Source organism: Oncorhynchus clarkii, chromosome 13 (genome assembly GCF_045791955.1).
Source record: "Oncorhynchus clarkii lewisi isolate Uvic-CL-2024 chromosome 13, UVic_Ocla_1.0, whole genome shotgun sequence".
NCBI classification, from domain to species: Eukaryota; Metazoa; Chordata; class Actinopteri; order Salmoniformes; family Salmonidae; genus Oncorhynchus; species Oncorhynchus clarkii.
This window is the reverse complement of record NC_092159.1, coordinates 4,527,553-4,545,052: the sequence shown is the minus strand read 5'-3', so window position 1 is coordinate 4,545,052 and position 17,500 is coordinate 4,527,553. Positions and strand designations below refer to the sequence as shown.

Genomic DNA, 17,500 nt, shown 5'->3' with positions numbered 1-17,500 from the left:
AGATAACAGTGTAGTGGTAGAGAGAACAGCGTAGTGGTAGAGATATAACAGTGTAGTGGTAGAGATGTAACAGTGTAGTGGTAGAGATATAACAGTGTAGTCCCTGGTAGAGAGATAACAGTGGTAGAGAGATAACAGTGTAGTGGTAGAGAGATAACAGTGTAGTGGTAGAGATGTAACAGTGTAGTGGTAGAGATGTAACAGTGTAGTCCCTGGTAGAGATATAACAGTGTAGTCCTTGGTAGAGATATAACAGTGTAGTCCCTGGTAGAGATATAACAGTGTAGTCCCTGGTAGAGATATAACAGTGTAGTCCCTGGTAGAGAGAACAGTGTAGTCCCTGGTAGAGAGATAACAGTGTAGTCCCTGGTAGAGAGATAACAGTGTAGTCCCTGGTAGAGAGATAACAGTGTAGTCCCTGGTAGAGAGATAACAGTGTAGACAGGCAAACAGACAGGGGGAACAGTGTAGTGGTAGAGATATATAACAGTGTAGTGGTAGAGATATAACAGTGTAGTGATAGAGATATAACAGTGTAGTGGTAGAGATATAACAGTGTAGTGGTAGAGATATAACAGTGTAGTGGTAGAGAGATAACAGTGTAGTCCCTGGTAGAGAGATAACAGTGGTAGAGATATAACAGTGTAGTGGTAGAGATAGAACAGTGTAGTGGTAGAGATAGAACAGTGTAGTGGTAGAGAGATAACAGTGTAGTGGTAGAGATATAACAGTCCCTGGTAGACAGACAGAGGGAACGGTGTAGCGGTAGAGATATAACAGTGTAGTGGTAGAGATGTAACAGTGTAGTGGTAGAGATATAACAGTGTAGTGGTAGAGATGTAACAGTGTAGTGGTAGAGATGTAACAGTGTAGTGGTAGAGATGTAACAGTGTAGTGGTAGAGATGTAACAGTGTAGTGGTAGAGATGTAACAGTGTAGTGGTAGAGATGTAACAGTGTAGTGGTAGAGATGTAACAGTGTAGTGGTAGAGATGTAACAGTGTAGTGGTAGAGATGTAACAGTGTAGTGGTAGAGATGTAACAGTGTAGTGGTAGAGATGTAACAGTGTAGTGGTAGAGATGTAACAGTGTAGTGGTAGAGATGTAACAGTGTAGTGGTAGAGATGTAACAGTGTAGTGGTAGAGATGTAACAGTGTAGTGGTAGAGATGTAACAGTGTAGTGGTAGAGATGTAACAGTGTAGTGGTAGAGATGTAACAGTGTAGTGGTAGAGATGTAACAGTGTAGTGGTAGAGATGTAACAGTGTAGTGGTAGAGATGTAACAGTGTAGTGGTAGAGATGTAACAGTGTAGTGGTAGAGATGTAACAGTGTAGTGGTAGAGATGTAACAGTGTAGTGGTAGAGATGTAACAGTGTAGTGGTAGAGATAGAACAGTGTAGTGGTAGAGATAGAACAGTGTAGTGGTAGAGATATAACAGTCCCTGGTAGACAGACAGAGGGAACAGTGTAGTGGTAGAGATATAACAGTCCCTGGTAGACAGACAGAGGGAACAGTGTAGTGGTAGAGATATAACAGTCCCTGGTAGACAGACAGAGGGAACGGTGTATTCTCTGGAGAATGTACCGGAGCTGATTGACTTGTGACACGTGTCTCTAATTAAAGAACTAGAAGAGGAGCTCTGTGACATCACAGTAATTATATTATCCTCTCCTTTAATGGAGACGCTGTTCCCCGGGGTGTTCCTGCTCTCTCTCTCCTTCTCTTCCCTCCCTTTACACCCTCACTCTACCATGATTTACCTCCCTTCCTTCTCCCCTCTCTTCCTCTGTCGCTCTCTACCGTCTCACTCTCTCCCTAACCCCCCACCCCCTAATTTATCTTGCTCTCTGTCCCTTCCCCCGTCCATCTCCCTCTGTCTACCCTCCTCTCTCCCTCTCCAGGTATTGATGTGTGGAACCCGGCGTTTGACGTGACCCCCCACCAGCTGATAACGGGGGGCATCATCACAGAACTGGGGGTGTTTCTGCCCTCGGAGCTGCAGGCAGCACTCACCGGCCGTCTCACTGCCCTGTAGACGGCGCTATCACCACCCGCTGGCCGCCGTGCGCTACTGCACCTTAATATTCCTGCTCTCACTCTCTCATACGACTTCCGCATCCTCACACACACAGCTGAGGTGGAAGTCTAGTTTTGTTACATTTACACACACACAGTCAGTGTTCTACAAACTCACACGTTTTACGGTCTCACACACACACACATCAACGCAGGAACTCAGACACACACATCCAACCCCCTCCCACTCCTGTCCCTCCCTCTCTCTCCTCTCTGGTCTCTCCTGTGTTCATCTCCTGTCTCTCTCCTCTCTCTGGTCTCTCCTCTCTCTGGTCTCTCCTCTCTCTGGTCTCTCCTCTCTCTGGTCTCTCCTCTCTCTGGTCTCTCCTCTCTCTGGTCTCCTCTCTCTCTGGTCTCTCCTCTCTCTGGTCTCCTCTCTCTGGTCTCTCCTGTGTTCATCTCCTGTCACCGACAGAACGAACCAGTCTCCTTCAGAAGAACTGGCCTATACTACATCCTAATCAGATTCAGAGTTCTCCAAACAATGTTAGGAATGAAAAATGTAACAGTTACACCCAATCACAATATTATATATTCACATGTAGTTTTCTCTGAAAAAGTGTTTTTATAGAAATGTGAGTTTAAGAAAATTGATAGCCCATGATGACACTTGATTTCTGAAAATACATTGTTGAGTCTCAAATAGCACCTTATTCCCTTTATAGTGCACTATTTGACCACAGCCCATAGGCTCTAGCCAAAAGTAGTGCACTATATAGGGAACAGGGCTCTGTGCCAAAAGTAGTGCACTATATAGGGAACAGGGCTCTGTGCCAAAAGTAGTGCACTATATAGGGAATAGGGCTCTGTGCCAAAAGTAGTGCACTATATAGGGAACAGGGCTCTGTGCCAAAAGTAGTGCACTATATAGGGAACAGGGCTCTGGTCTAAAGTAGTGCACTATATAGGGAATAGGGTTCTGTGCCAAAAGTAGTGCACTATATAGGGAACAGGGCTCTGTGCCAAAAGTTGTGCACTATATAGGGAACAGGGCTCTGGTCTAAAGTAGTGCACTATATAGGGAATAGGGTTCTGTGCCAAAAGTAGTGCACTATATAGGGAACAGGGCTCTGTGCCAAAAGTTGTGCACTATATAGGGAACAGGGTTCTGGTCTAAAGTAGTGCACTATATAGGGAACAGGGCTCTGTGCCAAAAGAAGTGCACTATATAGGGAACAGGGCTCTGTGCCAAAAGTAGTGCACTATATAGGGAACAGGGCTCTGGTCTAAAGTAGTGCACTATATAGGGAACAGGGCTCTGGTCTAAAGTAGTGCACTGCATAGGGAATAGGGCTCTGGTCTAAAGTAGTGCACTGCATAGGGAATAGGGCTCTGGTCTAAAGTAGTGCACTGCATAGGGAATAGGGCTCTGGTCTAAAGTAGTGCACTGCATAGGGAATAGGGCTCTGGTCTAAAGTAGTGCACTGCATAGGGAATAGGGGGTCATATGAGACACAACCATTACCAAAGCAACTGAAATCAGAACTATTCAATCCAAAACAAAGCCAGTTGATATTATCTAGAGCAAACCTCTTTAGTCAGCTGATGTGTATAACGTATGGCTACCTCCCTATACCTCACATAATGTCTGTACCTCGCTGGTCCAATCTGTACCGTATCGTCCCCTACCCCCAGGGTTATCAAACCTCTCCTCAGACGTTTCACAATTCTGTTGTAGCCCTGAACTAGGTCGCCTGATTCACCTGGTCGAGGGCTTGATGATTAGTTGACAAGTTGAATCAGGTGAGCTAGCTGTGGACCTGGGTCCCTGAGGAGAGGTTTAAAAACCACCGCCCTACTGTGTACCATATCAAACTACGCATAAACACTATATATACACTCAACACCAATCTCCATGTTATTAGGCCTGGACAACAAGTCAAGCAAAATAAACCCTTTTTTCTCTTGGCCCGAGATGGAACTCTCGGCTTTAAACAACAATTGAACGGAATGTTGATGTTTGTTCTAAAGATTGTATTTCTATGATGTACTGAATGTCACAGGGGCCCTGCACTGCTCAATGCCTTCCAGCACCAGCACCACCGCTCACACACAGGACACGACACGACACGACAGGCAGGCATCCCTACATGGTGCACTGCTCAATGCCTTACACCACCAGCACCACCGCTCACACACAGGACAGGACAGGACACGACAGGCATCGCGAATGGCATCCTATTACCTACATGGTGCACTACTTTTGACCAGAGCTTTGGTCGTAAGTAGTGCACAATAGAGGGAATAATAGGTTGTAATTTGGGACAGGTCCCAGAACAGCAGGCTAACAGGGAGGAACGTAGCCCTTCAACCCCCCTCCCCCCCCTAAAAATGCAAGGTGAAGGTCCGAAAGTTGCCTGGCCCACGGACGTTAGTTTCTTCTCCGCGATGAGACTGGATCTGAGTACCCCCCTACCTGACGAATTCTAGAACACAAACACATTCTAACCATTCTGATTGGTCCCACAAACCGATGGGTTGGGCCAGAGTCAGAAAGGCGGCGTTTTGAAAATTCGTCATTGGCTTTGATACTCTGATTGGTTAGAGATGATCCAATCGCTGATGACTTAGTTTTTTTTACAACCCCTCATTTTGTCGTCACCACAAACGACTTCCACGATGGCCGTCTGACTGAAGTATGTAGCCAACATAGAGCAGGGGGAAAATGTACAGTAGTTTGAGTTGTCAGGCAAGTCTGAAAGGTCAAAGGTGAAATACATCCCCAAATCCACTACTCTACTACTCCATCATCCCTCATTCAGAAACCTCTGATCTCTAAACACACCACACCTCCTCGACCCATTGGACCATTTCTGGTCCACAACAGGCATTCTTATCTACTTTCCTGTCAAAAAAAGAATACATTATTTAGAATTCTAGAATCCGTAGTGTCATAACTGTTCCATATTCTAGAATCGCAGTAGAACAGAGACCCCTCCATCCCCAACCTCTCCCTGTCAAACTTACCCCTCTCTCTCTCTCTCTCTCCCTTCCTCTCACAGCGATGCTGTCGGCTGTCAAATCACATAAGGGTCTAGAATCAAACACCACTGTTGTGTTTTGGGGTTCCTTTCTTTGTCTTTTATTTTGAGAACCTGAACGGGAAGAAATCGGAGGGGAGAGTTTTAACGGTCGAGAACAATGTAGCAACTTTGTCGCCATCCGTAGATCGTTACGTTGAAAACTTTTTTTAAAAGGGTACGAGAATCCGTTTGTCTCTTATCATGAAGACTTCGTTGTTGTTGTTGTTGTTGTTGCCTGGAAACCAGATGCTGTTCTGTGTTTAACATTTCACTCCTTGTAGTCCTGGGCATTGTTTGCCATTGACAAAGAGTGGAAGGATGGCACGAACAGACTGGTACCCAGGCTACTCTTGTTTGGCTGTGATCAGTTGTTTTATTATGGTGATTCTTAGTGATAAAGCTGTTGTTAATTAGACTACACTGAGAGGCCTCCTCGACCACGCACACTATCACACACACACATACACACACTATCACACACACACTGATAAAATGTCAGGATAGACTGTGTTTAATTGGAATTATCTGCCAGTCAGTCACCCAAAGGTTCTGTTTATTTAGCAGGCTCAGGGGTAGTGTCCCAAATGGCACCCTATTTCCTTTGTAGTGCACTATTTTAAACCTGGGCCCTATAGGGTTCTGGTCAAAAGTAGTGCACTATTTTTAACCTGGGCCCTATAGGGTTCTGGTCAAAAGTAGTGCACTATTTTTAACCTGGGCCCTATAGGGTTCTGGTCAAAAGTAGTGCACTAATATAGGGAATAGGGTGACATTTGGACGCATACTAGATCTAGACAGAGGGCACCATATTGAATAGTGTAAAATATCTCCTACTCTCTGTACTGAGGGTATCTTAAGAGGCAGTAAATCCCCTGTGTACTTGTAGGAAACCATCTGTCCCTCTTATTCTCCGTCCCCAATAACCACACTAGCATACTATCTAGTATGCACGGGCTGAATTGCTTCATACTAAGTAGTATGCAAGGGTGGATACTTTGGGACATGAGCTAATGAGTCTAGTCTTGGGAGAGGAAGATGCCAAATTAAGTGCCAAATGCAACGCTATCATCACTTCTACTCCCTCTGAGATTTCAACCAATGTCCTGATGACCGGGGGTTTGTGAATAAGCCAATAGGAAGCATGGCTGGTGATATTAGTGTGGGTGGGGGTGTAGTCGATTAGAAGGCCTCTTTCTACGTGTAGTTATGTTATTGTTTATATTCATATCTGGGGTTTAGTTTTGTATCATGTGGAAATAGTTCAAAAATGGATGTTTTTTTAATATGAATATAATGCTGTAAACTGCATACCTGAATTAAGAAGAGATTTCTCTTTCACGACAATACAATAAAGAGTGAACAAAAACATTACAGCCGTCTGCGTTGTATCTTTTAGGTCGTGGGACATTTCTTAGCACATACAATGATAGCCTTTCTAATTGATACATTAATTTCATGTCAAGGTACATGTTAAATAAGTAATGTATCTAACTTGGCACAATTCAAACATTTTATTGATTCAGTTCAAAAAATCTTCCTTTCGTATTTTCCACACCTCAGTACTCCACTATCCCAGAATGCCATGTTGTAACGCCCATCTACATCCGGTCTGGAACAATACGGCGAAAACAGCTCCGAGGCAAGATGGCGCAAGGTAAACAGAAGTTCAAAGCGCAGCCCGGTGGAACCAAGAAACCTCAAAAAAACAAAGGTCCCAGAAAAGGAGGTACGTACAGAGTGATATGGTTGATGTCTTGTATTCTAGCGATTTCGCCTGGACTTCGTATATATACTCAAAAAGTATTTGCGACGTGTTGCGGCGGACATGCTGGCTCAAACACGGTTCAGTGAGGAGACCGTTTCTGTTGAAAAACTGCGTGGGAACTAGACTGTCAAGGGTGCGGGCGCCCCCTCAAATGGAACTCATCATAGCACAATCATTTGAATTGCATCGCGTACCATTGCATGTGCATAACAAGACACATTCGAAAGTCGTCCCAATGTTTAGGCCTACTTACTGGCCCTGCTGACAACTTGTGAAGGAGAACTGTAGGGCAGCTTAGCTATTTATAGGGAGATTTGTAATGGCATTATCAGTCACACAACGATTACACAGTGCCTGGCCTTCCATTCCCCTGCCAGCTAGCTAACCTTGATTCCCTTATGGGCTGCTCCAAATGGAAACTTTGCTTAAAACTTCTACAGTACTTGTTACGAATCTGTTTGGCTTAAGGGTACAATCTGCAATTGCTACATACATTGTTTCACTTTTAAAGTAAGGTTATAGCCATTGATTCTCGAATAATCTAACTTTTATAAATGCCTCATGATGATGCATAGTTCAACCCATCAGAACCATCCCTCAACGATTTACCAAAACGGAGGCGCGGTGTTGGCTTTGTTATTGTTGGCCCCTTTAACCACGGTGTGTTGTCTGTAAGGGGGTCAATAAATATCTACACTGAGGTTTTATTGTTGGTTACAAATCTCACCCCTCACTTGTTGCTGCTGTTTCACAGGGAGGACGATCGCACCGAAGAAGGTTAAAGTGGTACAGCAACAGCAGTTGAAGAAGGTGAGACAGCAGCTATAGGACAGCAGCTATAGATAGGACAGCAGCTATAGATAGGACAGCAGCTATAGGACAGCAGCTATAGGTCAGCCTATACTGTCCATTACGGAATAATGGGAGAGTTTAAAATCTACCTGTTCAGACTGGGGGCTACCACTTGTATACAGGCTGGGGGCTACCACTTGTATACAGGCTGGGGGCTACCACTTGTATACAGGCTGGGGGCTACCACTTGTATACAGGCTGGGGGCTACCACTACTTGTATACAGGCTGGGGGCTACACCACTTGTATACAGGCTGGGGGCTACACCACTTGTATACAGGCTGGGGGCTACACCACTTGTATACAGGCTGGGGGCTACACCACTTTTATACAGGCTGTGGGCTACACCACTTGTATACAGGCTGGGGGCTACACCACTTGTATACAGGCTGGGGGCTACACCACTTGTATACAGGCTGGGGGCTACACCACTTGTATAAAGGCTGGGGGCTACACCACTTGTATAAAGGCTGGGGGCTACCACTTGTATAAAGGCTGTGGGCTACCACTTGTATACGGGCTGGGGGCTACCACTTGTATACGGGCTGGGGGCTGTCTGTCTGTGGGACATACCATCTGAGAAGAATCCACTACGGTCTGTCTGTGGGACATACCATCTGAGGAGAATCCACTACGGTCTGTCTGTGGGACATACCATCTGAGGAGAATCCACTACGGTCTGTCTGTGGGACATACCATCTGAGGAGAATCCACTACGGTCTGTCTGTGGGACATACCATCTGAGGAGAATCCACTACGGTCTGTCTCTGTTCGACATACCTCCTGAGGAGAATCCACTACGGTCTGTCTGTGGGACATACCATCTGAGGAGAATCCACTACGGTCTGTCTCTGTGGGACATAACATCTGAGGAGAATCCACTACGGTCTGTCTCTGTGGGACATACCATCTGAGGAGAATCCACTACGGTCTGTCTGTGGGACATACCATCTGAGGAGAATCCACTACGGTCTGTCTCTGTGGGACATACCTCCTGAGGAGAATCCACTACGGTCTGTCTCTGTGGGACATACCATCTGAGGAGAATCCACTACGGTCTGTCTCTGTGGGACATACCATCTGAGGAGGATCCACTACGGTCTGTCTCTGTGGGGCATACCATCTGAGGAGAATCCACTACGGTCTGTCTCTGTGGGACCTACCATCTGAGGAGAATCCTCTACTGTCTGTCTCTGTGGGACATACCATCTGAAGCAACATGCACTGGGATACAGTCAGCACTGTCTACAGATGGGATCCTCTCAGAGAACCTGGACCCAGACAGGACCCTGACAGGACCCAGAAATTGTCCATCTTATAACGCGTGCAACTCATCTGAAAAAGTAGGGATGAGTTGTACTTTGACGGACAAAAACGCAGATCAATGCAGATGTATGTATGTAGACATGTCCTGGATTGTCCCCCAATGAAATGTCCTGAGGTGAGGAATGCTTTTCTTTAGGCAATGATGTAAGTCGTATATGAATGAATCTGTGGCTGCTCCTAATCCTATGTCCCCTGCTGCCCCCCCCCCCCCCCCCCCCCCTAGGGCCTGGAGGTGGCGATCAGGAACAAGATAGAGGAAGAGGTGACTCACCGAGCCAGTACGAAACTCCACAAGAGACTGAGTATTGTGAAGGGGGCGGAGGTGAAACCAACCCCCTCTAAAGGAAACAACCATCCCAACCACCCTGCACCCAGCACCTCCAAATAAACACACTCAGTTATGTCTGTCTGTCTGCTCTGACTGCTTTCGCTGTGCTAGATAGAAGTTAAAATATGTCTCCCAGATGGCACCCTATTCCCTATATAGTGTTATACTTTTTTGAACAGGGGCCCATAGGGCTCTGTCTAAAGTAGTGCGCTGTGTAGTGAGTAGGGCGGCATTTGGAACAAATACTGCTGCTAGGCTGTATGGACTGACGTCACGGCCGAGCAGTGTAATATCCACGTCTCCAATAGATGGTGCTGTAGTAGTCCGTTTTGGTGAGTTTTACTGGTAGACTTGGCTGCTTGCTATCGCCTCGAGGAGACAAGAAAAGGTAGACGAGGAACGTGAGGATGCCAACAGAGGAATATTGAGATGCACCCTAGATAGTCAACGGTCGACATTTGGGATCTCTGTCGTGTGTATTGAAGGGGCCATCGAGTATTGAGTTGTGTGTGATTCTTGTCTTCAGAACTGAGACACGTTTCTCCCGTATACTGTATTCCAATGCAAAGGACGTGAATAAAAAACTGTGGACATTTTGTAACGCAACAGAGTTATTTTGTCTTGTATGGGTGTGTGTAGACCTAGCCAGACCTGTGTAGACCTAGCTAGACCTGTGTAGACCTAGCCAGACCTGTGTAGACCTAGCCAGACCTGTGTAGACCTAGCCATACCTGTGTAGTCCTATCCAGACCTGTGTAGACCTAGCCAGACCTGTGTAGACCTAGCCAGACCTGTGTATGGGCGTGTGTAGACCTAGCTAGACCTGTGTAGACCTAGTTAGACCTGTGTAGACCTAGCCAGACCTGTGTAGTCCTATCCAGACCTGTGTAGTCCTATCCAGACCTGTGTAGACCTAGCCAGACCTGTGTAGACCTAGCCAGACCTGTGTATGGGCGTGTGTAGACCTAGCTAGACCTGTGTAGACCTAGCCAGACCTGTGTAGACCTAGCCATACCTGTGTAGTCCTATCCAGACCTGTGTGTGTAGTCCTATCCAGACCTGTGTATGGGTGTGTGTGTAGTCCTATCCAGACCTGTGTATGGGTGTGTGTGTAGACCTAGCCAGACCTGTGTGTGGGTGTGTGTAGACCTATCCAGACCTGTGTATGGGTGTGTGTAGACCTATCCAGACCTGTGTATGGGTGTGTGTAGTCCTATCCAGACCTGTGTAGACCTATCCAGACCTGTGTATGGGTGTGTGTAGTCCTATCCAGACCTGTGTAGACCTAGCCAGACCTGTGTATGGGTGTGTGTAGACCTATCCAGACCTGTGTATGGGTGTGTGTAGACCTATCCAGACCTGTGTAGACCTATCAGACCTGTGTATGGGTGTGTGTAGACCTATCCAGACCTGTGTAGACCTATCCAGACCTGTGTGTGTAGACCTATCCAGACCTGTGTATGGGTGTGTGTAGACCTATCCAGACCTGTGTAGACCTAGCCAGACCTATGTATGGGTGTGTGTGTAGTCCTATCCAGACCTGTGTATGGGTGTGTGTGTAGACCTATCCAGACCTGTGTATGGGTGTGTGTAGACCTATCCAGACCTGTGTATGGGTGTGTGTAGACCTATCCAGACCTGTGTATGGGTGTGTGTAGACCTATCCAGACCTGTGTATGGGTGTGTGTAGTCCTATCCAGACCTGTGTATGGGTGTGTGTAGACCTATCCAGACCTGTCTATGGGTGTGTGTAGACCTATCCAGACCTGTGTAGACCTAGCCAGACCTGTGTATGGGCGTGTGTAGTCCTATCCAGACCTGTGTATGGGTGTGTGTAGTCCTATCCAGACCTGTGTATGGGTGTGTGTAGTCCTATCCAGACCTGTGTATGGGTGTGTGTAGACCTATCCAGACCTGTGTAGTCCTATCCAGACCTGTGTAGTCCTATCCAGACCTGTGTATGGGTGTGTGTAGTCCTATCCAGACCTGTGTATGGGTGTGTGTAGTCCTATCCAGACCTGTGTATGGGTGTGTGTAGTCCTATCCAGACCTGTGGGGGCGTCAGGTGTTTTGTGTTCATACACTTTCCTCTTTACCTCAGAGCTGCTGTTTAGTGCAGGTCTCTCTTTCTCCTCCTCCCACACTATGTTTACACTCCCATGATGCTTTGCTCTCAGTGTGAAATTCCACCAGGTGTGTATTTACCTCAGTGTGTATTTACCTCAGTGTGTATTTACCTCAGTGTGTATTTCCCTCAGTCAAGCACATTATCAGGTAACGCCTTGCTTTTTCAACTGTGTTTTTGCTGGTTTTATTTGACAGATAGAGAAGATCAGAGGAGTTCAGCCCCAACCTCACCAGAACATAAAGTCGACAGGTTTCTGAAAGTTATGGGACATGGACAGCCCTAACCTCACCAGAACATAAAGTCGACAGGTTTCTGAAAGTTATGGGACATGGACAGCCCTAACCTCACCAGAACATAAAGTCGACAGGTTTCTGAAAGTTATGGGACATGGACAGCCCTAACCTCACCAGAACATAAAGTCGACAGGTTTCTGAAAGTTATGGGACATGGGCAGCCCTAACCTCACCAGAACATAAAGTCGACAGGTTTCTGAAAGTTATGGGACATGGACAGCCCTAACCTCACCAGAACATAAAGTCGACAGGTTTCTGAAAGTTATGGGACATGGGCAGCCCTAACCTCACCAGAACATAAAGTCGACAGGTTTCTGAAAGTTATGGGACATGGACAGCCCTAACCTCACCAGAACATAAAGTCGACAGGTTTCTCGTTACGGCTACATTTTATTCTAGTTCAACATGCGATCCAATGAACTCTGCACATACATGTAATCCTGGGCACATACATGTAATCCTGGACACATACATGTAATCCTGAGCACATACATGTAATCCTGGGCACATACATGTAATCCTGGGCACATACATGTAATCCTGGTGCACATACACGTTTCTAATACTAATACAGTTATAACTCCCTCTACAGAAGAGCATCTAGGAAGACGAGTTACTCAGTGAAATGTTAGATACTACTGCACTGTTGAAGCGAGGAACACAAGCATTTCCCTACACCCGCAATACCATCTGTTAATTATGTGTATGTGACCAATAACATCTGATAAATATGGACCAATACCATCTGATAAATATGGACCAATAACATCTGTTAAATATGGACCAATAACATCTGATAAATATGGACCAATACCATCTGATAAATATGGACCAATAACATCTGTTAAATATGGACCAATAACATCTGTTAAATATGGACCAATAACATCTGTTAAATATGTGTATGGACCAATAACATCTGTTAAATATGGACCAATAACATCTGTTAAATATGGACCAATAACATCTGTTAAATATGTGTATGGACCAATAACATCTGTTAAATATGGACCAATAACATCTGTTAAATATGTGTATGGACCAATAACATCTGTTAAATATGGACCAATAACATCTGTTAAATATGTGTATGGACCAATAACATCTGTTAAATATGGACCAATAACATCTGTTAAATATGTGTATGTAACCAATAACATCTGTTAAATATGGACCAATAACATCTGTTAAATATGTGTATGGACCAATAACATCTGTTAAATATGGACCAATAACATCTGTTAAATATGGACCAATAACATCTGTTAAATATGGACCAATAACATCTGTTAAATATGTGTATGGACCAATAACATCTGTTAAATATGGACCAATAACATCTGTTAAATATGTGTATGGACCAATAACATCTGTTAAATATGGACCAATAACATCTGTTAAATATGTGTATGGACCAATAACATCTGTTAAATATGGACCAATAACATCTGTTAAATATGTGTATGTAACCAATAACATCTGTTAAATATGGACCAATAACATCTGTTAAATATGTGTATGGACCAATAACATCTGTTAAATATGGACCAATAACATCTGTTAAATATGTGTATGGACCAATACCATCTGATAAATATGGACCAATAACATCTGTTAAATATGTGACCAATAACATCTGGTAAATATGGACCAATAACATCTGTTAAATATGGAACAATAACATCTGTTAAATATGTGTATGTGACCAATAACATCTGTTAAATATGGACCAATAACATCTGTTAAATATGGACCAATAACATCTGTTAAATATGGACCAATAACATCTGTTAAATATGGACCAATAACATCTGTTAAATATGTGTATGGACCAATAACATCTGTTAAATATGTGTATGTGACCAATAACATCTGTTAAATATGTGTATAGACCAATAACATCTGTTAAATATGGACCAATAACATCTGTTAAATATGTGTATGTGACCAATAACATCTGTTAAATATGGACCAATAACATCTGTTAAATATGGACCAATAACATCTGTTAAATATGTGTATGGACCAATTTGATTTGACTAGAATACTCAGGATCTCAGTTCCTGTCAAAACACTTGATTAAGAACTACATGGACATATACCATAGTTATACCATATTTATGATAAACACAAACATCTTACAACTCACATATGAGTGTCTACTAAGACTTGAGTATAAATATAAATGATATAAATTCTAATGTTATAAAACACAGCTTGTTATTATGTTGTTGTGTGGTCTTCCGGGGCAGCAGGTGGCGCTGTGGAATATCTAAGGAACCCTAAGGGCCTCCAGGCAGTGTGGGGAGCGCAGGAAGCGAGGATAAGAGTCTTTGGCCATCAGGTGGTAGACGTGTTGTTGGGCCTCGTGGAATGTGTCGCCTGCAGGCTCTTCCATCACTCGCAGTAGAGCCTCCCTGGTCTCAGCATCCAGGTTCACCTGGCAACAACACACACAATGTTCAGACAACGCCTGTACAACGTTCACTAGTATCCTGTCCAGGGGGTGTCCTTTACATCGAGCTTCCTTATGCTACAGAAATATGAGAAATGGGGGGCTCTCGCCCCTATGGACTGTTCTGGCTCAGACAAGGCTTACTTACTTCTACAACATTCACACAACATCTATACAACGTCTGTAAAATGTATATACAACATTTAGACAACAACACTCCACCTACCTCCTGTGGTGAACCAGGGTTGATGTATTGGCCGTACATAGACTGGGCCTTGGCCCCCTGCTGCCATGGGGGGGTAACCCTGTACTCCTCACAGGCCAACCAGAACTGCAGGTTCTCCTCACTGAACTCAGACTGCAGGAACCAGAGGAAAGCTTTCTGGCCAACTGGGAGGAGGGGGGGGAGGGGGCATTTCAACAAGTCAAACTATACATTGCCACGGAAACGTATCAGTGTAATTAGAGAAGAGAAGGAGGGAGAGAAAGAGAGAAGAGGGAGAAAGCAAAAAAAGAGATAGGGAGGGAGAGAAGAGAGAGAGGGAGTGAAAAGAAGGAGAGAGAAGAGAGAGAGAGATAGAATAGAGAGAGAAAGAGATGAGAGCGGGAGAGAAAAGGAAGAGAGGAAAAGAGAAGAGCGATAGAAGAGAGAGGGGGACAGAGAAGAGATGGACTAGATCTTACTCTTGCTGTTGAGTAGAGACTCCAGATCCTGAAGAGTCCTGTCCTCATGGACCCTTTAGAAGAGTCATGAGGTTATGGAGAGAAAGAGATTAGGGAGAAGCTCTGATGTCAGTTAAACAACCCACAGTTCCTGACGTAACTCAAGACTGCAGTAACTCACTGGTGTAGAATGGTGGACAGACAGACAGACAGACAGACACACAGACACACAGACACACAGACAGACAGGTTACCTGTGTTTGTGATGTGTCCACTCCTGTTTGTCAGCCAGGTGACTCAACTTCACCCGCATCCCCTTTGCTCTGGAACACACACACACACACACACACACACACACACATTTAGTTTGTGCTCTATATCTAAAAATCGAATCACATCAACCTCCTGCTTCGACAATCACATCAACCTTCTCCTTCAACAATCACATCAACCTCCTGCTTCGACAATCACATCAACCTTCTCGTTCAACAATCACATCAACCTTCTCCTTCAACAATCACATTAACCTTCTCCTTCAACAATCACATCAACCTTCTCCTTCAACAATCACATCAACCTTCACCTTTAACAATCACATCAACCTTCTCCTTCAACAATCACATTAACCTTCTCCTTCAACAATCACATTAACCCTCTCCTTCAACAATCACATCAACCTTCTCCTTCAACAATCACATCAACCTTCACCTTCAACAATCACATTAACCTTCTCCTTCAACAAAACACATCAACCTTCACCTTCAACAATCACATCAACCTTCTCCTTCAACAATCACATCAACAATACTACTTCAACAAAACACACTGATCTCTCTTTAGAAACTATGATGCATCCTCACACACTACACAATACATACTCCACAATACATACTACACAATACATACTACACAATACACAATACATACTACACAATACAAACTACATACTACACAATACATACTACACACCACATACTACACAATACATACTACACAATACATACTACACACGACATACTACACACTACACACTACACAATACATACTACACAATACATACTACATACTACACAATACATACTACTACACACTACACACTACACAGTACATACTACTACACACTACACACTACATACTACACAATACATACTACACACTACATACTACACAATACATACTACACAATACATACTACACAATACATACTATACACTACATACTACACACTACATACTACACAATACATACTACTACACACTACATACTACATACTACACAATACATACTACACAATACATACTACATACTACATACTACATACCAGGGGAGGACGGCTCATAAATGGACTGGCATCCAACCATGTCTCCCCAGTTATGGTGCCACCAACCTCCTGTGCTACACATTTCATACTACACACTACACACTACATATAGTACTATATACTACACACTACATACAGTACTATATACTACACACTACACACTACATACAGTACTATATACTACACACTACACACTACATACAGTACTATATACTACACACTACACACTACATACAGTAGTATATACTACACACTACACACTACATACAGTACTACATACTACACACTACATACAGTACTACACACTACACACTACATACAGTACTATATACTACACACTACACACTACATACAGTAGTATATACTACACACTACACACTACATACAGTACTACATACTACACACTACATACAGTACTACACACTACACACTACATACAGTACTATATACTACACACTACACACTACATACAGTACGACCTACTTCCATACTCACTTCTCCAAGCACGACGAGGGAAGGGAGGACAGTCCTTTACACATTTCATACTACACACTACACACTACATACAGTACTATATACTACACACTACACACTACATACAGTACGACCTACTTCCATACTCACTTCTCCAAGCACGACGAGGGAAGGGAGGACAGTCCTTTACACATTTCATGCTACACACTACACACTACATACAGTACTACATACTACACACTACACACTACATACAGTACTACACACTACACACTACATACAGTACTACATACTACACACTACATACAGTACTACATACTACACACTACATACAGTACTACATACTACACACTACATACAGTACTACACACTACACACTACATACAGTACTACACACTACACACTACATACAGTACTACATACTTCCATACTCACTTCTCCAAGCACGACGAGGGAAGGGAGGACAGTCCTTTACACATTTTAGCACGTGGGAAGGAAATTAACGAAACAAACAAAAAATGTGAAACCAGCTGTTGTATTCTGATGTGTGCTCCTTCCTGTCCTGTTCTGTGCTCCTTCCTGTTCTGTTCTGTGTCTGTGCACAAACTAACCCCCTACAGTGTATCAGCCCCTTTAATATACCTGCTTATCACACATGTTAATCAACCACACATCTGAGAACAGAATGAGGGAGGAGGATGGACGGATGGATGGATGGATGGGGGAGAGATGGATGGACGGATGGATGGATGGGGGAGAGATGGAGGGTAATGTAAGACAGGAGGTGTACGTGTG

The 17,500-nt window shown here is 44.1% G+C and overlaps 3 protein-coding genes across 4 annotated transcripts in view; 2 read left to right on the top strand and 1 right to left on the bottom strand.

Moving 5' to 3' along the window:
• LOC139424306 (methylthioribose-1-phosphate isomerase-like) overlaps window positions 1-6,469 on the top strand; it is a 16,625-nt gene extending 10,156 nt beyond the window's left edge. Inside the window, exons 6-7 of one of the 2 annotated variants that reach the window (XR_011635920.1) lie at window positions 1,904-3,107; window positions 3,183-6,469. Coding sequence is in view for 1 of the 2 variants with exons in the window: in XM_071176009.1 (XP_071032110.1) it covers window positions 1,904-2,037 (134 nt within the window). In the remaining variant the exon portion in view is untranslated. Of the gene's footprint in view, window positions 1-1,903 lie in introns of both variants that reach the window. The other variant, XM_071176009.1, reaches the window with a different exon arrangement.
• A 225-nt stretch (window positions 6,470-6,694) lies between these two features.
• On the top strand, window positions 6,695-9,967 carry LOC139424305 (UPF0390 protein zgc136864-like). Its single transcript, XM_071176008.1, has 3 exons — window positions 6,695-6,827; window positions 7,621-7,676; window positions 9,267-9,967. Exons 1-3 carry the CDS (start codon window positions 6,746-6,748, stop codon window positions 9,429-9,431), a joined length of 303 nt encoding a protein of 100 aa, XP_071032109.1. The 5' UTR covers window positions 6,695-6,745; the 3' UTR covers window positions 9,432-9,967.
• Window positions 9,968-14,064: 4,097 nt separating this feature from the next.
• LOC139423717 (regulator of G-protein signaling 4-like) lies at window positions 14,065-16,770 on the bottom strand. The gene is made up of 5 exons (XM_071175329.1): window positions 16,727-16,770; window positions 15,165-15,233; window positions 14,932-14,984; window positions 14,474-14,637; window positions 14,065-14,232 (listed from the first exon to the last, which is right to left on the bottom strand). The coding sequence occupies exons 1-5, from the start codon at window positions 16,768-16,770 to the stop codon at window positions 14,065-14,067; spliced, it is 498 nt and encodes a 165-aa protein (XP_071031430.1).
• Window positions 16,771-17,500: the final 730 nt, after the last annotated feature.

Coding starts and splice junctions, on each gene's coding strand:
- LOC139424305 (XM_071176008.1), top strand. CDS start 6,746: ATGGCGCAAGGTAAACAGAAGTTCAAAGCGCAGCCCGGTGGAACCAAG. Junction 6,828..7,620: donor CAAAGGTCCCAGAAAAGGAG/GTACGTACAGAG, acceptor GCTGTTTCACAG/GGAGGACGATCGCACCGAAG. Junction 7,677..9,266: donor AGCAACAGCAGTTGAAGAAG/GTGAGACAGCAG, acceptor CCCCCCCCCTAG/GGCCTGGAGGTGGCGATCAG.
- LOC139423717 (XM_071175329.1), bottom strand. CDS start 16,770: ATGTGTAAAGGACTGTCCTCCCTTCCCTCGTCGTGCTTGGAGAA. Junction 14,638..14,931: donor GTCTCTACTCAACAGCAAGA/GTAAGATCTAGT, acceptor CCCTCCTCCCAG/TTGGCCAGAAAGCTTTCCTC. Junction 14,233..14,473: donor ACCCTGGTTCACCACAGGAG/GTAGGTGGAGTG, acceptor TGTTGTTGCCAG/GTGAACCTGGATGCTGAGAC.